At 51.0% G+C, this 19,795-nt stretch overlaps 9 protein-coding genes across 9 annotated transcripts; 3 read left to right on the top strand and 6 right to left on the bottom strand.

The window, feature by feature from the left end:
• PHATRDRAFT_48166 (predicted protein) lies at positions 1 to 1,626 on the bottom strand. Its single transcript, XM_002182492.1, has 2 exons — positions 761 to 1,626; positions 1 to 667 (listed from the first exon to the last, which is right to left on the bottom strand). Exons 1-2 carry the CDS (start codon positions 1,453 to 1,455, stop codon positions 181 to 183), a joined length of 1,182 nt encoding a protein of 393 aa, XP_002182528.1. The 5' UTR covers positions 1,456 to 1,626; the 3' UTR covers positions 1 to 180.
• A 793-nt stretch (positions 1,627 to 2,419) lies between these two features.
• PHATRDRAFT_38559 (predicted protein) lies at positions 2,420 to 3,646 on the bottom strand (the record flags this gene model as incomplete). Its single annotated transcript, XM_002182491.1, has 2 exons — positions 2,420 to 3,482; positions 3,549 to 3,646. The coding sequence occupies 2 exons, from the start codon at positions 3,644 to 3,646 to the stop codon at positions 2,420 to 2,422; spliced, it is 1,161 nt and encodes a 386-aa protein (XP_002182527.1).
• Positions 3,647 to 4,467: 821 nt separating this feature from the next.
• On the top strand, positions 4,468 to 5,465 carry PHATRDRAFT_48164 (predicted protein). The gene is made up of 2 exons (XM_002182639.1): positions 4,468 to 4,866; positions 4,951 to 5,465. The coding sequence occupies exons 1-2, from the start codon at positions 4,552 to 4,554 to the stop codon at positions 5,395 to 5,397; spliced, it is 762 nt and encodes a 253-aa protein (XP_002182675.1). The 5' UTR covers positions 4,468 to 4,551; the 3' UTR covers positions 5,398 to 5,465.
• A 46-nt stretch (positions 5,466 to 5,511) lies between these two features.
• On the bottom strand, positions 5,512 to 8,238 carry PHATRDRAFT_48163 (predicted protein). Its single transcript, XM_002182490.1, has 2 exons — positions 8,003 to 8,238; positions 5,512 to 7,734 (listed from the first exon to the last, which is right to left on the bottom strand). The coding sequence occupies exons 1-2, from the start codon at positions 8,172 to 8,174 to the stop codon at positions 5,555 to 5,557; spliced, it is 2,352 nt and encodes a 783-aa protein (XP_002182526.1). The 5' UTR covers positions 8,175 to 8,238; the 3' UTR covers positions 5,512 to 5,554.
• A 480-nt stretch (positions 8,239 to 8,718) lies between these two features.
• PHATRDRAFT_48162 (predicted protein) lies at positions 8,719 to 10,475 on the bottom strand (the record flags this gene model as incomplete). The annotated part of the gene is made up of 1 exon (XM_002182489.1): positions 8,719 to 10,475. Exon 1 carries the CDS (start codon positions 10,330 to 10,332, stop codon positions 8,719 to 8,721), a length of 1,614 nt encoding a protein of 537 aa, XP_002182525.1. The 5' UTR covers positions 10,333 to 10,475.
• A 370-nt stretch (positions 10,476 to 10,845) lies between these two features.
• Positions 10,846 to 11,394, bottom strand: PHATRDRAFT_14715 (predicted protein; the record flags this gene model as incomplete). Its single annotated transcript, XM_002182488.1, has 1 exon — positions 10,846 to 11,394. One exon carries the CDS (start codon positions 11,392 to 11,394, stop codon positions 10,846 to 10,848), a length of 549 nt encoding a protein of 182 aa, XP_002182524.1.
• A 1,502-nt stretch (positions 11,395 to 12,896) lies between these two features.
• On the top strand, positions 12,897 to 15,128 carry PHATRDRAFT_48160 (predicted protein). The gene has a single exon (XM_002182638.1). It carries the CDS (start codon positions 13,074 to 13,076, stop codon positions 15,105 to 15,107), a length of 2,034 nt encoding a protein of 677 aa, XP_002182674.1. The 5' UTR covers positions 12,897 to 13,073; the 3' UTR covers positions 15,108 to 15,128.
• Positions 15,129 to 15,156: 28 nt separating this feature from the next.
• PHATRDRAFT_48159 (predicted protein) lies at positions 15,157 to 16,955 on the bottom strand (the record flags this gene model as incomplete). Its single annotated transcript, XM_002182487.1, has 3 exons — positions 15,892 to 16,955; positions 15,510 to 15,806; positions 15,157 to 15,441 (listed from the first exon to the last, which is right to left on the bottom strand). The coding sequence occupies exons 1-3, from the start codon at positions 16,837 to 16,839 to the stop codon at positions 15,157 to 15,159; spliced, it is 1,530 nt and encodes a 509-aa protein (XP_002182523.1). The 5' UTR covers positions 16,840 to 16,955.
• A 704-nt stretch (positions 16,956 to 17,659) lies between these two features.
• On the top strand, positions 17,660 to 18,850 carry GALK1 (galactokinase; the record flags this gene model as incomplete). The annotated part of the gene is made up of 1 exon (XM_002182637.1): positions 17,660 to 18,850. A coding segment is annotated over one exon (1,191 nt), but the record flags the coding sequence as incomplete, so codon positions are not given.
• Between the last annotated feature and the right edge of the window lie 945 nt (positions 18,851 to 19,795).

The raw sequence follows: 19,795 nt of genomic DNA, 5'->3' as shown, positions 1-19,795 counted from the left end.
GCTTTGCAAAATCTTTTTCTTTTTGGTGAATTTATACGAATGGAAATCTACTAACGTTATTTGATCATACGGGAAAACGACACTTTTGGGTTCGAGACGACACGTTCTTGGAAGCAAAGCAAACAGGGACAATTGGCTGGTAGTTAAACCCTCGTTTGTGCGTCAAGCTCACACCCATACTCAAGGTAAGACGCGTTGGTCCCCGCGTCCCTTGTGTTTCCCAGCAATCTTCGCATAGTTTCCACCCATGCAAGAGAGAATATCGGCCCACAAATCGTTGGCGTTATCGTCCTCGGTAACGGGTGCGCCGGCGTAGCGCAGAATAAAATCGCTCGACGCAGCCGCAGTATACCATACTCCCTTGGAAATTTCGCGCGTCAATTGTCCCGGCACCCAACCCGCGTGTCCCTTGACAAACAAAGCGTGTGCAGGGTCGAACCGTAAGGTGCGGACTTCGTTCATGAGCTCCTCCGAGCCACCAATGTAGACACCGGGACAAAGTTTCCGGGAACCTTCGACCTCACCAAAACCGTGCAAGACGGAGAATTCGTCCGTCAATACGGGACCGCCGTACGTGACGCGCGCTTGCGAAAAGGCGAGTTTAAGCGACAAATCCAGAGAGCTCTCTTGTTCCGAAGCGATCTTGAGCAAGTCACCATCCATAGGTCTGGAAATGGCAGGTGAAAAAGGTTAGAGAAAAAGAGAGAGTAGACAAACCGTTCGTCGAACGGCTTTCGGCGAAACGCCTGGATTCACGTACCGATTAATGACAATTCCAGTCGATCCCGTCGTCTCGTGGTGATCAATGATCAAAACAACTGTCTGGTGAAAGACGCCTCCAAGTTTTTCGTTGGCAATGAGAACACATCCAGGCTCCACGTGCGAAATTTCGTGCGCCCAACGGTGCTTGTCCACTTTGGGAGTCCGAGAAGTGTCGATCCACAAGGGTAGCTCGTCAGCACTAACGAACGGATCCGAAGAGATTTGACTGAAATCAGCACCACCCACGTGGTCACCGTGAAAAATGTCTTCGTTGGAGCTCGTGCGGCTGCTTGGTACAGCCCTGGCATTGGTTGTCACGTTCTTGTCCTTTTTAAAGATACTGGAAATAGCACCGGCAAAGATTTCCGAAAGTTGTCCCTGTTTGGTAAGTTTCTCGTCCACGCCGAGAGGCAACGGCTTGGGAAGCTCCGCGGATGTTTCCGAAGAAGCTGAGACTGTCGGAGACTCTTTGACGTTCGCTGTATTTTGGGCCTTTTCCTGCGCCACAAGCTTGGCGCGGAACAAGCGCCAGTCGTTGTCCATCATGTCTTCGAGATTGCGCTCAATGTGTGCCCGATCCGAGTTTTTGCTCGACAAGGCGAAGGAAGAGCGAGAGGAACGGGATGAGCCGATAAAAGCTTCCGACATCGAGACGACAAGAGCGAGCGCTTGGAAAAGTCTTGAAAGTGTCATTTTCGTACAGATGTATCTTTGTGAAACGGATTGAAAGGGCCTGTCAAGGACTAGAATAGGAAGAGCAAGAACAGCAATCCAGGTAGGAAGGAAGCGGGCTTTGCCTTTACGGTTGGCGCTTTGGTCAGCAGTGGTTGCTCGTTGAGACTTGCTGCGGAGTTCTGATTCTTCACTTACTGGAAGATGTCGACAGGACGCATGTGCTGGTGATGCCAAGCAACGAGCGAAGCGAAAGAACAAGTACAGATTGTTCGAAAGCTGCCGAGGGGACCTACGGATGGCGATCGCGAACCGCACCGGTAGCCAGATGCCGTGATGCAATTCCTTCCCAAACTTCAGCGTCCAATGACAAAAAATATAAAATAATCTTAGCGAGTTGGCAACTATGGCATGGAGCACTAAGGAGCAGAAGAGCCTATCAGAATTCTGTCATTAAATACGTGGCTCCGCGCTATCAAGGCATAATTGTGAGTTTTGTAGCCTACAGACTTGTATATAGATATAGTATTCTGTAGGTTTTCATTGGTTAAAATAAAAGAGGGACTGGGAAGAATTGGCATAGAGTTTCTACGAAGACCATCATTCACCGTCAACCTACACAGCCAGCTGTGGTCAACTAACTGTGACACTGGAACCATGGTGGTGTCAGCGGAAAGATACCTTTTGGTCTAGATTCCGTCGCCATCCGCTCACGGACCGTTTAGTTTGTTGAATTGTTCATGCCTGTCTCTTTGTTTATGTGCTTGCCACTCATACTTTCCAGCATTTGCTGCTTTCTCGCCGGGACGAACTTTTGTGTTGCGCACCGTAGGATTCCTTCGCCTAGAGAAACAGTGGCGAGAAAGGCCTATAAGGCCTACGTCATTGCTTTTTGCCGCTCCCCAGCAAGAGGACATCCAGCAACAAGGGCCTTGCCCCTCATTGCGCGTCTCTATGGTACATGCTTCTAAATATTTTCGCAATCCTATTTCCATTTGATATAGACGACTTCGTCCGGTTGGAGGATGTAGTCACGGCCTTCGGTACGGACAATGCCAGCATCTTTGGCGGCTACGTAGGAGTCGTATTTTAACAGCGCTTCCGCCTTGGTGATTTCGGCTCGGGTGAATCCCTTGCGAATGTCGCCATGCAACCGACCGGAAAAGTCATGGGCGGTGGTTGCTCGTCCGGTACTGGCACCACCGCCGCTGTCGATCATGTACGCTTTGGTGGTTTGCGACCTACTGGACGCAACGCCGGGTCCCGTGTACACTAAACCCAGGTTTAGCAATCTTTGAACCATGGTGGGCATTACATTGTAACTCCGTATGCCTTCAAGCTGGTCATCCTTCTCAAACTCCATTCCCATATCCTGGAGGTAACTCAATTGGGTCTCTCTGGGTTTTTCCCCTAAATTCGCTTCCATCTTTGCGCTCACGATCGTAAAGTTATCCTTCGTTTCAAGATCACAATACGGAATTAACTGCAGTCTTTCTCTGGCCGTCTCGAGAGCTTGTTCTCGGTAGCAAAAGTCAACCTCGTCAACATTGAACACATATAAGAATGGTTTGAGCGTCAGCAATCCCATAGATTTGATGGAAAGCAAGTCTTCTTTCGACAATTGTAGATCCCGTGCCGGAATACCCTTTTCGAGAGATTCGGCAATGGACTCTAGCGTCGCTCGCTCGACACCACTGCACGTAGTTTTCTCTAGACGACGCTCGACGTGAGCCAGGTCCGCCAGGATCAGTTCCAGTCCAATCACGTTGGCATCGGAAACTGGGTCGACCTGTCCGTCCACATGCACAACATTTGGGTCTTCAAACGCACGAATTATATGACAAATCGCATCACATTCCCGCAATGATGCTAGAAAGCGGTTGCCAAGACCTTCTCCACGATGGGCACCCTTGGCGAGACCAGCCACATCGACCCATTCCATCGTTGCTGGTTTAACTGCCTTGCTTTGCGCAACACGACCGAGACGTTCCAAGTATGGGTCGGGGACAGGGATTGGTGCCACGTTGGGATCGATGGTACAAAATGGGCTGTTGGTAACCGCAGTGAGACGCTGTCCTCGAACGCAACTCAATCCAATGCATACCACGACTTACAAATTAGCGGCGTGCGCAATGGATTTCTGCACAAGTGCATTAAAGAGGGTTGACTTTCCAACATTCGGAAGACCCAAGATACCCACCTTTATCTTCATGTTGAAACTACATTGTTGTCGGATGACTCGCCGACTGCGATACGATAGATTGGTGATCGGGCGATCGGCAATGAAAGACAGCCCGCTGCGATTGCAGCTTGGCGCGCTCTCCGTGTGGTAGACTAGTGAAGCAACGAGGAAGCGGCCAAAGAGCTTGTGAAAGGTGGGCATCGAATGAAAGGAATAGCTAACTGTATTTCCACTTCATGAAAGGAATAGCTAACTGTATTTCCACTTCATGAAGAAAAGATACAACTGAGCGATTGTCACTATACTTTTCAAGTTGGAGAGCAGTTGTCACTGGATTTTGTCTCCCTACTAGAACCGACGGTCGAAGATCTGACTGGTGCGATGTGCACGAGAAAAATACCCATACCGGTTGGTAGTCTTTTGAAATGTCTCTTTGGATTTGAAAGCGAATCTAGATTTTTATCACAGTCAATTTTAGTTTGTTTCGGTTAGATAGAACTGTAAACTTGAACAATTGTAAATAATCATTGAGACATAAGTTCCGTCGGAAATACTTTAAGCAGTTTGTGTGCAAACATGTACAAACATTTACTTACTTATATCTACTGTAGCATGGAGATTTTGCGTTCTTGTCTTTTAGTTTTGCTTCCCGCTTATGCTTCTTAGTTCAAGTTGTTAAACAGTGCCATACTTCTTCAGCAGGATACTAACATAAATCGATTTTCTTTCCCCCTTACAGTTAATAGGTCAAATGGAAGTAGTCATCATTTTCATGGCATCGCGCTGGCTACCGAGACATTTCAGGAATCGGTTGAAGTAATAAAACTTGAAAACCCGAATAAACTGCTCTGGCATCTTGGCGAGTTTCGCAAGCACTTACATCTCACAACAGCAATACTCGTTTCCTCCGTTGTGTAGAAACAAGCCTAGAGAATATGGTGAGAATAGATGTCCTTGATCCAAAGTATCAACTCTCGGACCAATATAAGCCGGACAAGGAAAAACAATACAAACATCCCATTGAGCAGGATGGTTGGGTCATCGCGCACAATGCTTTACGCGGGGAAATCCAATTGCTCCGCGATGCCTTGTACGCCATGAAACAGCGTGACCAAAGTCTTCAAGATTGGGAGGTCGCTTCATTGCAGTCTGCTATTGATGGGCATATATTGCACATGCTGGGACATCATTCGAATGAAGATGATATCGTCGTGCCCGAATGTCGCAAACGCTTTCTTTATCCAGAAAAAGTACGTTTTGAATCACGACTGCAGTAGCGATTGAGATGTGCGTCCTTCACATTTCGCTAATTTTTTTCCTTTGGCCCTTGACAGCTCGAAACTGATCACGAAATTCTCGTGAAAAAAATTGAAACTATCAAGGGCATCATGCTCGGCCTCGATGTGGGCAGTAAGGTCGATAATCTATTGCACGAGTGGATCGAGTACCAAGATATGATGCTGCCCCATTTGCTAGAAGAAGAGGAAGTTGGCTTGCCTCTATTCCGCTCCTACTTTGAACCCAAGGCAGCCGCAAAGATTACGCAGAAAATCGCACGACAGGCCAGTAGACTGGAGATGGGGTCATTTGTATACTTTCTCGGCACCGAAAAGTTTCGCTCCATGTTTATGAAGAATGAAGGTATTCCCGACTTTGTGTGGTTCATCATGTTCAAACGCTCACACAAAATCTTTGTGCAGCAGTTCATCACCAATGTTGAGGCTTTGACAAGCGGAACTGCGCCCACCGAACCGAAATGTGGAAGTTGCAACATCCTTTAGTCGGAACATAGTGCTGGTCTTGTTCGGTCACAGCAGCATATAGGTAAACCTTAAAAGTGTCGGAATTTATACAGTGTAGACTGTCTAATTAGTACAAGAGGCTTAGTACCATATACGCCAAAATGCGACTCATTGCCTTCGTAACGCTTTGCAATGTCTAAAACCGTGATAGTGAAAAAGATCTGTCGCTGTCCTCCGCAAAGCCTCTATCCTTATCATTGGCTGGCTCCATTTCTTCCGACATTGCACTCTTGGCGGACACTTCCTCTATTTCGAACCAGCCTCGACCACAAAAAGACAGTACTTGTGGCCACAAGTCGATAAATATACCGGTACCGTCCAATTCGAGCCGCTTCCCCACACGCAAAAGTTGCATGACGGCTCGTCGATCGTTCGGGGTGAACAACAAATGTCGATCCGGGGCCCATTGCTTTTCTGCTTCGGCAACCAGATGCCTACATTCATCGATTGAGCGCTGCGTCAGGCAATTCCAAGGCTTCGCGGACATGACGGGCTGCGACGGAATCATGGAACGCAGCATTGGAGAGGATACGGGCGTCGACACTCGCGGAGACGCTCCCTGCGCACGTCGGGGAGTCGCAACGCGTTCCGGCGCGGGCGGTGCCGTCGACCCTAGCCGTATAGGAGTGACGGGACGTCCAAAGTCGTTTAAATACGAGTCCTGGGAGTACGATCGCGATCGAGTTTCTACACGCGCCCCGGCGTGTAGCAATTCCCGCAAGACATCACTACTGCCTCGCGCCACGGCTACGTGAATCGGGAGACGATCATTCAAATCAGCCATTTCCGTGGCCGCCAAGGCAGTTGGATGTTTGAGCAATACACGAGCGGCCTCGTGGGCGTTGTAATGCGCACAATAATGCAAGGGTGTGTATCCACTGAACCGACTATGCGGATGCAACGGATTCCCCCCGGGTCCAATGGTATTATCATCCCGTACAGGTCCTCCCGCACAGCGTGTTTGCAGATCGGAGCCGTACCGCAATAGGAGAGCGGCGGCTTCGGCCGAGTCTTCCTGGGCGGCAAAGCACAACGGCGTGGCTCCACTGTTGGCGCGGGCATCGACCAGCGCACCAGCATCCATGAGGAGGGCGATGCATTCTCTGGAGTTGCTGTAGGCGGCATCGTGCAGTGGCGTCCATCCGGATGGATGAGCCCGGGCGTTTGGATCGGATCCGTACCGTAACAATAGGTTGACGCATTCCGTTTCGTTTTTAAAGGCGGCCCAGTGCAATGGTGTGTTGCCGTGCCCGTCGGCGGTTCCTCCGGGGGGCCGACCAATACTCCGAACGTGGAGGTGACTCCCCAAGGCACAAGAGCGTGCCAAGGAGGCCTTGGAAACACCGGAGAGAGACCCATAGTCCAGAACCTGTCGGGCCGCGTCCAGTGTAGTAATTTCCCCGCGTTTGACTTGTTCCGCGCAGTCACGAAACAACCACAACAAAGAAACGAAATCGAGTGACGGTCGCGTCCGACAGAGTTCCGGTTCGCTTTCGCATTGGAGTTTGGATGACTCGGCACGGTACGGGCGCCAACAAGACGGATCGGTCTCACTCGAATCCACCGCCGTGGTCGATTCGATGTTGGGCTGCACACGGCGCGGCAAATAGGGCAGATTGAATTCGGACGCACTCGTGGGGGAGCAAGAGTGGGTCGTCCGCGCGGGCTTGGGTTCGTTCATTTCCCGCAAGCGGCGTCCGGTTTCGAGCAACAGCGTCAAACACTGTAGGGATCCGTTGCAGGCCGCTTCGTGTACAACGAGTCGTCGAAAGGCCGTATGCGAGGAGCGTGCGTCGGCTCCGATGGCGAGCAAAAACGCGAGAGCCAAGGGGTTGTCGACGGCACAGGCCAAGTGCAGGATCGTTCCGGCGCCTCCCGCCGGCCCATTCCCGTGGCCCAGCGGCGGTGGCGTGGCGTTGGCCACACTCCCGTCAAAGACCGGGGGTGTCGTCGAACACCACGCTCGAATATGATTGTTGTGCGGTAGTGTCGTCGTAGCGACGGTAGCGTCAATGGCGTCCGGTGGGGGTTCCCAGTGTGTCGTGCCGTCGGCGTAGACGACCAAGTTGGCGGGTGGACGGATCTCCGTCAAACTCGCCGAAGCGTCCCGTACCAAGCGCTCGAGCTCCGGGCGATACGACGAGTCGCCGAACGAGGAGCGTGACTCCACGCGGTTCGTCAAAAAGGCGGCAAGCTCGTGGAGCAAGTCGTTGCAGGCCTGGTGGGAAGCCTGGGGCGAATGAGCCATGCGACTGTCGGATGGAGAAGCGAAGGGATACGGTGCCGCTACCTGATGGAATTCGTCCGCCTTTTCTTCTGTAATATTTCCAAAAGTCAACAAGAAGAATAAGTAAAAGAGTGCTTACGGCAGTGACGATGACGATGTTGCCGTGGTACAGAGATGTCTAAAGAAGGGAATTGTTCCGGGGAGCAATCCATCGTCGTGTACAGTGCACGCACACGCACACTTTTACACACCCGAGTCCCCTGGATCCCCGGTTGTTCCAACTCCAACGCACGCACACACACATATATATACTCATTCTCTCTCTCGCAAAAAGCCAACGTGTCGTATTCTACGTACCCATCCGTGTCGATCGTGAGGTGCACGCTCCGACGTTCCAACGTTGCCGCATCGCGAGGAAATTCCCCAACGCACGGTGCGCGTGCGCCGCCACGACATTCGACAGTTGGACGTGATCTCCCACCGCCACCGCCGTAAACAAGGCGTCTTCCGTGCGTCCCGGAAAGGCCATGGTAGTCGTCGAGAGAGATCCGAACCACCGGTACGGGTAATATAATATGCAATGGAAGGAATCGTAACGCGGTAGTGAGTAGAAGGTGACACAGCGAATCGCGCTCCCCTGTGCGCGGGTTCGGGGGGGCGAGGGATACCAAGAACCCAATAGGCCTCGGTTTGGTGACCGCGAAAAAAGACTTTTCAATGACTCGAATGCCCAAATTGAATGTTTGTCTCTATATCAACTATGTTAAGTAAGTCAATACAACGGAACAATGTATGGACCAACAGTTACTGAATGAGACTCACGGAGGGTTGACACCCGTCCGTGACCGGATTGTTTGCGAAGAATTTGCCGTCATCGAACTCAAATCCGCGGTACTCCGGTCAGACACGGCGCGTCGGCCCGGATTTCGAGAGCACTTTACAAATTCACATCAATTAGCGAAACCCGGAAACAATCGAGTCTTGGATTCCAGGGAAAGCCTCCAAGGTCGCCCAATCGTTCCCTCCCTTCCCAAAGTCGCCTATTCCTTACATTACCCTGGGTCGTCGAGCATTCATTCCGTGGATTCGTCGTACCGCGAAAACTCGGCTAGGACCCGCCGCATCACGTCCTGGGTGGGTCGGCCCGAGGCGGTCCGGGTGCTCGCCAGGTAGTCCGGCGTCGTCCCACCCATCCGGGGGACGCCGTACACATGCCAACCATGGCCTTCGTCCAAATTGCTCTGCCATAGGGCGACCCCACGGTAGCGGGCGTTTCGAGTCACCGGTAGCGCGTTACCGATCCAACTCAAGACGGGCGGCGTAAAGTCCCGGAGGACCCAAGGGGTCGGCCCTTTCGGGGGTTCCACACCACCGTAATAGCCCGATTGTTGGAAACCACTCTGCTCGTAGGCTTCTTCCGGAAAGTGTGGATGTTTGAGATACCTTGGAGACAGAACAACAGTGGGGAGTTGGTAAATGGCGGCTTGGGCAACGAGCCGCTGTAGGCGCTCCACGGAACCCACGTTCGGACCGGGTGGACGGTATTCGTCGTCGTAGTCGGTGGGTTGCACCAGGATCAAGAGACCACGCGTAGGATCCACGCAACCGTTCACGGCTGGATTGGACGACGTGCCCTTGCGCCGGGGCCGCCGGCACAGCGATTCCGGAATGGTCGCTTCGCGGTCCAACGAGAGAATCGTCACGCTATCGTATCGTGTGGATGCAGTGGACGTTGTTGTAGCGTGCGTTTCGTGTTCGATCCGACGCAATATCCCGAGTTCGTGGCTCGCCATGAGAGCTTGCTTGATTGTGCTGAAATAGAGCACAATTGGGCGAGTTGGTTCCCCTTTCGTGATGCGGTGCGTATCGGAGTGAAATTGTTTCGTTTCGTATCCATCCCACGGTTGCGTGGCCAGTTTACCAGCCAAGAGCAACGACAATTTGCGGATTCCACTGGCACTACTGCTGCTACTACTGCTGCTATTCTCTCGCGCAAAGAGTGCCTGTACGTGATCCAGTTCGATTCCGATGCGTCCGGCATCCCAGCGCGCGCGGGTGGGTCGTCGTCCGTGCAGGGTGTCCCCCTGCCAAATATTGCGCACCACGTTCGGGTCCGGCATTTGTTGACCGTACAGAGTGGCGGCGACAGCGTGAAAGATGTGGGACACGACCTGGTCCAAAGTGTGTGGGTATAATGGCGGGTGGGAACGAACGTGCACGCCCCAATCGTTCCGATCGGTAAGGCTCGCCCACGGCGGAGGCGCGTGTGGGTTCTCGGTGACGGACGACAGCGTCCGACGTGGACGTTGTTCGTCGTACATTTCGGCACCGGCGTTTTCCCACAAACGGAACGATGCGGACGTTGGGACATTTGCAGTGGTATCGTTCGGTTGTTCGTCTTGATTGTTGTGTGGCGACGTACGTAAAGGGAATATCGGACAACGAACCGATCGAGGTTGTAACGATTGCAATGGCTTAGGTTGTAGTTGCCGCTGTCGAAAGCGAAGTCCCGACGAGGAAAGCTCGAAAGAAGGTATAATCGTCGATGATGGTCGGCAACGGAACACGAACGCCTGCGACACGGGCGGACTACGCCGAGTCGCCGACCAAAGCAACAAGCCCCAGGTGACGTTGGGCCATCCGATTGGTCGTTTAGTCCACTGCGACGTGCGGTCTCGCCGCCTCATGTGGTTCCTTGTTCACCGTACACAACACGGTATACGCGAATATTGGGGACGAGGCTGGCGTGTACAATACTGCTATGCTTGCTATACCTTCACAGCGGGGTAGGCAGGCACAGGATGTGTTCCTGCCTGACCCATCCTTTTGCCATATCCTTGTGCGTGCTTCTCTGGATCGCGTCGCGTTGGAAAAATCCGAACTAACAGTAAGGTTCCGGTTCCGTCCAGCCGTAAGACGTACGGACTGACACGTTGCGCCCATCACACATTCCACCGTCTGTCGTGTTCGTTTGAGCTACCCGCCGCCACGATTCTTTCGAGTCACCCCCTCGTGTACACTGTACGGTTACCTAGCTAGCTAGCTAGGTCTGAAGGCAAGCAAGGAGCTAAGCGGTAGATCCAAGCATTACGAAATATGTACCTAGTAGTAATTCCTTCTTACTCGGCCAACGATAGAACACGATACAATGGTATATACTACAAGAACGAGTAGGTGTACGATCCAACGTTGTTTTTTCTTTACTTGTGAACTTCGTCCGTGGCGAGTTTGATGGCCCGCGCCAACTTGGAGTTTGGCGCCTTGATAACCCGCGCCACCTTGGTGGGAACGGCCTTGATCGATCCGGCAATCTTGGCGTACAGATCTTGCTTGGAGGGTAATTTGCCAATGGCTTCGACGCCGGCAGCGTCGTACGTGTTACCTTCGATCACGCCGCCCAGAATAGGGTGCGACTCCCGCTTGCCGAAATTCTTCAAGAACGCGTTGTAGGCTTTCAAAGTACCGCCGATATCTTCTTCAATAAAGAACCAGGCGTTGGCGCCCTGGAGCAAGCTGGTGGCGACGGCGTAGTCCGTGCCTTCGACGGCCCGGGCCATTAGCTTGTTCTTGACAATCTGTACGGTGGTACCGCTCGGCATGCTGCGTCGGAGCGCTTGCGTCTGTGCCACAGTTATGGATCCGGCGGGGATTGTGAAGACCATTTGGGAAGAATCCAACAGACTCTGCACTTTGGTCACGGTATTCTTCTTGCCCTCGAGCGAAGTGGCGTATCCCTGTGCCCCACCCATCGAGAGGCTGTAGGAAGCCGACGGACTTCGCGATACCAACGGCTGGCCCGTAAACGCGGCGGCGATACACGCGAGTGTGGGGAAAAGAAGAATTGCTCGTCGCACCATGATAAAGGAAGTAAACGGAAACCACACAAACAATTCAAGGTGCTTCGGATGATGGGGACCAACGACGGAAACTGCTTTGCCAATATCGATGCGCTGCTGCTGGATGTGATGTTCGTTTGGTAGTCTATCCGTACGGTACCGTTCCTACTATTCGAGACTTTCTGGTAGCAGCGACGGGGGCAAGCCCAGCGCTGGCACGCTCTCCCTCGCGGTCGGGATGATGTTAGTGGGCGTGCAATCAATTGGCCCATCCTGCGCTGGTACTACTTACCTACGCCCTAAGGAGTGGAGTACGTCAGTCTGCGGTGGTCGGGGCAATCCTCCGAACCAGAGATTGTGAACAACATAACCTAATCGGAAGGGGTATCCTTCGTACAAATGGTACTCATTGTGACTATACTGAAAACAATGGGAAGGATATCCGTGTCCCGCTCGACACCCTTTGGATACTATTGAAATTTCACGAGAGGACGATCACTCACAAAACCCTAAGTACGGAACCCTGATTATCTCGAGCGGAAACGAACATGACAGTGACAGTGGGCGTCACCATAGGATGAAGAAATAAACTCAGTATATGGGTATCTATTTACGTGTTAAATGTACAATTGAGCGACTTTATGAAGCGGTAGGTATCTCAGCCGCCTTCGGCTAGATACCTAGATGAGACCTTGAAATTGGATAAATAACCCGGAGAACCACTAGTATTTACGTATTAACAGTAAAAAAAATACATAGATAAATTGCAACTTACCAAATGTTAAGTTGTTTTTTACACTCTTGTCGGCCCAACTTGGTGTTGGATGCCTTTGGAGACTTCAACAAGTACAATTTTGAAGAGGTTTCCGGCCTTCCATTGTAAGCTTTTTGTGACTCTACAAGTTACATCAGATTCTTCATCTGAAGAAGCGGTGTAATCTTCATACAAGTCCGCCATGGTGAATTTTGTGTTTTGGCGATTTGGCATCGAAATCAACTCGTGAATCGAGTCACGAGCTAGACCAAATTTTTTTGGACTATGATAACTCCATCTCTCCTAGGAGTCAGAATATTAAAAAAAACTAATTAGAAAGTTCGAATCAATTTCTTTCCCACTGTAGGGACAGCAGAGCCATTTGCGCGTTTCTAGAAAAGTTATAGCCAAATGATCATTCTATGGTGACGCCCACTGTCAAAACAATTGGGAAGGATATCCGTGTCCCGCTCGACACCCTTTGGATACTATTGAAATTTCACGATAGGACGAATGCTCACAAAACCCTAGGTAAGGAACCCTGATTATCTCGAGCGGAAACGGACATGACATTGACAGTGAAAACACTATGGTTGGCAGCAGCTAATGCCATGCATTGTTGACTGTGAACTCTTCCAATCCGTGAACACAATGTATCATGCAGCAACCACGATGTATCAAAACGCTACACCGGCAACGAAATAGCCTTGTTACTAAGTGCTAAACTGTTGCAGCCGCGTCTAATCAGTAGTACGGAAGTGCTTGGTCTCGGTTGGATTCGACGTTTTTGCGTTTCTACTATCCCTTTGTCCAGCTTCGCGAGAAAGCCTTTGCATTAATGAATTTGGAATTGCTGGACCCGTTCGGGCGCCAGATCCCGGATCGCGTGGACTCCACCCTGTCCATGGCGGATCCCAGTTTTCATTTTCGTCGGCACGAGCTGTTGGAAGCACACACGGTACCGCCGTCCAAAAAGGGCCGTGCGGTCCTCGTCGATCCAGAATGGCAAGCCGCTTACCACGTCGCCTTTAATCGGCGCGGGACGTACCTCGCCGTGGGATACGGCAGCGGAGCCGTCGGTGTGCACAACGTCCTCAGCCGAACCTTGAGTGCGCTCTATCCCAACGACGACCTACCCGAAGTCGAACTTGACCTAGAAGATACGAAGCGACTCGGCAGTAGTAAAAACAGCCAAAAGGCCAAGCACAAAAGCAAGAATATCAGCAATGCTCAGGAAGCGTCGTCAAAGGCTACGACACGGCGCGGAGTAACGAGTGTTTCGTGGTCACGGCGTTCACGGTCCCTGTTGGTGGGCGCCGCGGGGGACGCCACTGTGCGACTTTGGGATACCACCCATCCGTACGGTTCTGAAGAATGCGCCCACGCTATTGCGGCACAGGTACAGGATCACACCGGCGGTACCAACAGTACAAATACGACGTCCAATAACCAGACGAGTGCGACGCATGTATCCAGTCAAAACGGTGGCGACGACGATGCCAGTACGGAAAAGAGATTAAGCACATCTCCGCACGGAAGAAAAGAACGTCAGAGCGGACTGGCGGATGATCTCCCGTCCGCTCAACATGCAACCGAGCAAACCGCCGCCACGGCCTTTAACGATGCCGACGATCGCTACGTACTGGTTCAGAATACCTTGGCGCTGGACATTCTACCAGTCACAGAAAACAGAACCTTGCCGGAGCAGCGCTGGTTACCAGTAGACGCGATCCCGACCTGGTCCTCCAATTCGAGGCTGTGTAAGAGCCCGGCCGTCTCCTGGAGCTTCGACGTTCCCATCGGAGGATCGCTACAAGTACATCCCCGCATACGAACGTGTGGTCTCGCCGCTTTGACGGACGGAACCCTTGTCGTGTTCTGGATGCCGGCAAACGTATGGACACACGGAAAGGTCGTTGATGACGACCGCGAGCCATCCAATGATGATCAAGATGCGGTTCCTTTGTACGAACAAGCCAAGACTTTGATCATTCCATTGTGGGACGATACCGACGAACATTTTATTACGTGTGCATCCTTTCATCCACACCGCGATCGGGTTTACGCGGCTACCAAGGAAGGCACCCTGTTGGGTTGGGATATCGAAAGCCTTTTGCAAACCTTACAATCCTACACAGGCGTTCAATCGGTTACGCTACCAATGGTGTACCCTCGTTTTGCGATCGAAAGCAACGTCAGCTCCGCAGCTGCCTGGTACTTGCTCGTCTCTCGCAACGGCAAACACATTGTCGTCAATTGCGCCAATGGTTCTCTTCGTCTTTATGCGACGAACGAATGCTGGGAAACTCCTGACGCCGTGGACAAACCCCATTGGGTTTTCCAAGACGTCGTCAACAAGGTCAAATTTGCCTCGTGTGATTTGAGTGGCGACGGCGAATTCATTGTTGGTGGGGCGAACGGGGACGACAACAAGTACGAAGTCTACGTTTGGAATACGTCCACCGGAGCACTCATGGACAAACTCACCGGAGCCGGGGTCTCCCTGTACGCGGTGGCCTGGCATCCAGCACGGACATTTTTGGCTGTGGCAACGTCGGACGGATTGGTTGACATGTGGGGGCCGCGGGTCAACTGGACAGCTTTTGCGCCCGACTTCCAAGCGCTGCCCAGCAATGTCGAGTACGTGGAACGAGAAGACGAATTTGATGTTGATACAAATGGTAGGTTCCTGGCCGATTTGGATGCTAAGGATCAATTTGATGATGACGAAGCGTCAGATGTGGATGTTTTAACGGTGGCTCGCGTACCAGTCTTTGCGTCTGACTCGGAAGAAGAATCGGAAGTCTTTACTTTTCCAACACGCGTCCGTAGTGGGAAGTGGCGCGTGGCGAAGGCAGCAACTGATGATTGAGTATAAACAATTACAATGGTTTCATTGTTTCGTTTGACGGGGTTTACTCTTAAAAAGTTCGTTTCGGCGACGCTAGGAGCAAGGTCGTTTCGTTCGATTCCAAACCCTTGGCTTCGGCTGCACTCCGCTGAATGCCCTCCCGTATAGTACATGCGTGCCTCTCCCAATCTACCATTACATAGCCCAGAGCCAGCAGCCCTTGCAAAATCGTGTAAAATATAGGCAAGACAGTCCAAAGCGCATCAAGTCCACCGCCCCGAATTACCGCAAAGTAGACGACCGCTGGAAGGGTAAAAAAGTACAGAAAACCCGAAATAATCGCTGCCATGCGCCACTGCATACCCAACGCTCGTAGAATGGCTTGGCTGATGCCAAATATATACAAAAGAAAGATGTAATAACATAAATGTCCCCAAATATCGGTTCAATGACTTCTTCGTCACTGGTAAATGTTGCAATGATCTGGTACCGAAAAACGTGCAGCAACGTTGCAACCACAGCTCCGATACCTGCCGTCAGACCCATACACCAGCATGCCATTTGTTTGGCATGCTTTGGATTTTCCACAATGACGTGACCCATGCGGACCGTCAATCCAATCAAAATACCGAGTGGGATCATAAACAATAGTGGTACCAAGTTGTAGGCGATCGTATGAACGCAGAGTGGGATCACACCAAAACTGCCCGCAACAAAGCACTGTTTAAGAAGAAAAAAATGCATATGTAGTTGAGTCTCAAGATGTACGGCTAACTGTAAGCAAATGTGGCAAAACCAATCTTACCATAATTTCAAAGAACCACCATTCGTTCATGGACATGATGCCACCAACACTCAAATGCAGAAACTTTAGGGACGGTCCTACTGCCAAGGCTTCTTTGACATACAACCAGGACAAACCGGGCCAGGTTTCCGATTTGTGCATGGGTTTCACAACAAGTATGGCGATTAGTAGGAACAGTGATATCCACTGAGTTAGAACAATTGCCAAGGCCGATCCTTCCAGACCCATAGTCGGTACCAAATGTCGCAAGAGAATTGGATGTACCAAGAAACAAGGAACGGCACTAGAAATCACCATTGGCCATGGTTGATGCTGACATAGTAGAAAGCGCAACAAAATCCTAAAGCCCAAATTCGGGAATACGCCCAAAAAGTAAACGCGAATCCAGGTTTCTGCGAGCTGCGAAGCGTCTGGGTCTTGTCCAAGTGTTTCCAAGATCCAACCCCCATAGCCACAGAGTGGGATGATAGGTGGTAGCAAAAGACATAAGCACACGACGGTGCCCCGAATGGCGATCCGTCCAACTTCCTCGTACTGGCCTGTTCCAAAAGCTCGCGGCATGAGCGTATCAGCCGCAGTCAAGGCACCTTCCATGATTGACAAACAAGTCAGATTTCCAATTAAGGATCCAAGAGAAAAAGCAGCCAGCTCAACTGTTCCAACATTACGTCCAACCGCCGAAGCCGACATGGGAAAAATGAAAAATAGACTGAACTGGATCAAGACCGAAGGCAAGGCAATGTGAAAAAGCTTCTGGGCCTCTTCGAGAACTTGAAAAGGCTCTGTCAGGGGGGAATTTGTGAGTGACACCAACTTATTTGTTTGTATTCCTGCCGTCTCAGCGCAGTCGTAGCCTTGCCGGAGCTCTTCCCAGCTGGAGCTGGTGTGATCATCTTCTGTGTCGAGCTCGGGATTCCCACTCGAAACGTAAAATGATGTTTCTGTCATAATTCCTAAAAAGACAGTTACGCACAATGCATTCCACAAAACAATACTAGGAACCAAGAAATATGCTGTACATTGAATTGATGACGGAATGGTGCTCGAGAGCTTCCGTTGGTATCTGTTTGTTCCTTTTTCTTTGTGCGAGTCCCTTTTCACATTTAGTCATCTCCTGTCATCGTTGAAATGCACCTGATTGTAAAGAAAACTCTATTAGCTAGGCGAGAGGGTAGGGGGGCATTTCACGATGCGCGACCCGAATGCTGTCACAGTCATAAACATTTGAATTTATGTCATGTTAATGTTACCGCCGTAGAATCTGAGCACGCACGACAAGTAGTGGTTGATTGTACACTGACCAATCGGGAACACAAAGCTGCATTATATGCGACTCACTCTCAATTTTCAAAGAAACGCATTTCAAGTCCCAGGGATGTATCGATTCCCGAGCGCTAGCGGCGTCATCAATGACTGCTACCCGCCAACGACCAATCACCGCTGGGTATTTTACCTTGACGTTTCTGCTTTGCGACGCCAACCGAAAATCTTTTGGAAGGAACTCGCCTGTCTCTTGGAGGTTTGGGCTTTTGCAACTTGGAAAGACTCTTCTCCGTTGACCTCTCACGTTCTTTCTTGCTTGTACCACTCAATACTTGACATCAGAACCCTGATCGATTGCAGTGTCTCAAGCATGACGGATTCTGCGAGTACGGCGTTGCCTCCCAAGATAGCCAAGGCTTCGTTGGCACCGAACTTGCAGACTCTTGTAGACTCCGCCAAGGGCTTGTACCAGAAACACCTTTCCTCCTTTGTGCAGGACCACAAACCCCCGGCGTACGTGGTGGCGGCACCAGGACGGGTCAATTTAATTGGCGAGCACGTCGATTACACGGGTGGATTTGTCTTACCCTTGGCCATCGACTTTTCCACCGTGATTTACGGAACCGGCTTTTGCCATACCGGCAAGGGCAATGGACCGACGTCGATGCGTCTGCGACTCATTTCCGAAAAGGCCCTTAACGGAAGTATTGTTGAAGAACGCCGGCTGAACGGCACAAGTCGTCCACCAGATGCGGATGAACCGCGATCATGGGTCAACTACGTAGTCGGGGTAGTACAACAGTACATGCACGATCTTCCCAAAGAAGGGTGCACTATAGACCTGTCTATGGCCATTGCTAGCGATGTTCCTTTGAGCTCCGGTCTGTCCAGTTCGGCATCGCTCGAAGTTGCAGTCGCGACATTCTTCGAATGCTTCCTGCCGGAAAATATGGCCTATTCCTCCGCCAAAGAAAAGGATATTCGAAAGGAACGCGCGTTACGTTGTCAGAAAGCCGAAAACGATTGGGCACATTCGCCATGCGGTATCATGGATCAACTAGCCTCGTCTGCCGCCCAAGTCGGCAAACTTATGCTCATTGACTGCCAATCACTGGAAATTGAACACGTCACTATGAAAGCAAATACACCAGAAGATCCCGTTATTCTTATCACCAACTCAAAGGTCACGCACAGCATTGCCGATTCCGAGTATGGGATCCGACGAGCCCAGTGTCACGATGCGCTCCTAGCAATGCAGTCCATTCCGCTCTACCACGTACTTTCTCTGCGAGACGCCACTAAGGATGACGTGAAAGAGGCCGAAGCTAAGATGAATAAGATTTCTTACCATCGAGCTCTCCACGTCGTTAACGAAAATGTTCGCACCAAAGAGTGCAAGGTTGCTCTGAAAATGGGACTGTGGGATCATGTTGGAGAACTTATGAATGCGTCCCACGCAAGCTTGCGAGACGAGTACGAAGTAAGCTGTGAAGAAGTTGACTATCTCGTCGAAGTAGCTCAGGCGTACGAAGGTGTGTACGGTTCCCGCATGACCGGCGGCGGTTTTGGCGGTTGTACGGTCACTTTCGTTCAACGCCGAGTTGTCGAAGGACTCATAAAGCATTTACAATCATCTTACGAAGCCAAGTATGGGAAACAAGCCGAGTGCTTTTTGACAGAACCGGCGGAAGGAGCCCGGGTTTTAGCGATTGATATGGATTGCAAGGCGGAGAGTGCCTTTTTGAAGTAAATATTAGACACGTATTAAGTGATGAATCAACAACAAAGAGACTCATTTCGTCGTCTACATGTGTGGCTAGGAATGGTAGTCAATGGTTCATTTTAAAACAAAGCTTTGTCAAAACCGCTTTTACATGTTACCGATGAGAATACGACGGTCAATCGTTGCATTCGGGGCCTCCGTCCAAAGAGAGCGTGGACATTTCGGCTTGTTCCGACTCATCAACTATTGAATGTGGAGTACTAGTCCATACTTCGACATTGGCGATTTGGAAGCGAGCTCCTCGTTGAGAGGCATCAAGCACGGATTCCCAAAATTTTCACTCGTACTGGTGTGTACACTTTGCAGATCCGCCGTCAAACACATTTCGCAGCCAAAATGAAGACTATTGTTTGGGGCTACAAATTTGTATCGGTGACACCCAACACAATTCCGTTTTTCGTTTCGATTGCTGATATGGTATCCGAGGAGGCTCGAACATGACGCAACAACGTCCCGAGAATCCTGCTCGGGCGTGCTTCTTCCGCCGTCAAGTCTGGTGAAACCAAACTTACGGCTTCGCTATTGAACGGTCATGATGGCCCTAACAATGTTTTTTGGCGTCGGCTTGCTGATCCAGAAGCAATCCGAACATCTTCGCAAAACCCACGCTGTGTTATGTTGCCGTTAGTGAGAGGGAAAGATGTGGGTTTGAAGACCCAGATTCGCTACTAAACTCCGGTGACTGTGTCGAAGTTAATTATAGGAGGTCTCTGGATTGGTAGAAGCCCCCCGAAGGGTACGTCCGTCGTCTAACGGTATCTTTCCGCGATCAGAGACGATCAGTATCGACGAATGAAAACATACCAGTTCGCGGACAGCCTGTCGTCAAGGTGAGTATGGTGTCACGAGGAGAGAACA

This window comes from Phaeodactylum tricornutum, chromosome 16 (genome assembly GCF_000150955.2).
Source record: "Phaeodactylum tricornutum CCAP 1055/1 chromosome 16, whole genome shotgun sequence".
Taxonomy (NCBI): Eukaryota; Bacillariophyta; class Bacillariophyceae; order Surirellales; family Neidiaceae; genus Phaeodactylum; species Phaeodactylum tricornutum.
This window is presented reverse-complemented; position numbering and strand designations above follow the sequence as displayed.

Coding starts and splice junctions, on each gene's coding strand:
- PHATRDRAFT_48163 (XM_002182490.1), bottom strand. CDS start 8,174: ATGGCCTTTCCGGGACGCACGGAAGACGCCTTGTTTACGGCGGTGGCG. Junction 7,735..8,002: donor CTCACGATCGACACGGATGG/GTACGTAGAATA, acceptor GAAATATTACAG/AAGAAAAGGCGGACGAATTC.
- PHATRDRAFT_48166 (XM_002182492.1), bottom strand. CDS start 1,455: ATGACACTTTCAAGACTTTTCCAAGCGCTCGCTCTTGTCGTCTCGATG. Junction 668..760: donor ACTGGAATTGTCATTAATCG/GTACGTGAATCC, acceptor TGCCATTTCCAG/ACCTATGGATGGTGACTTGC.
- PHATRDRAFT_48160 (XM_002182638.1), top strand. CDS start 13,074: ATGAATTTGGAATTGCTGGACCCGTTCGGGCGCCAGATCCCGGATCGC.
- PHATRDRAFT_48164 (XM_002182639.1), top strand. CDS start 4,552: ATGGTGAGAATAGATGTCCTTGATCCAAAGTATCAACTCTCGGACCAA. Junction 4,867..4,950: donor GCTTTCTTTATCCAGAAAAA/GTACGTTTTGAA, acceptor GGCCCTTGACAG/CTCGAAACTGATCACGAAAT.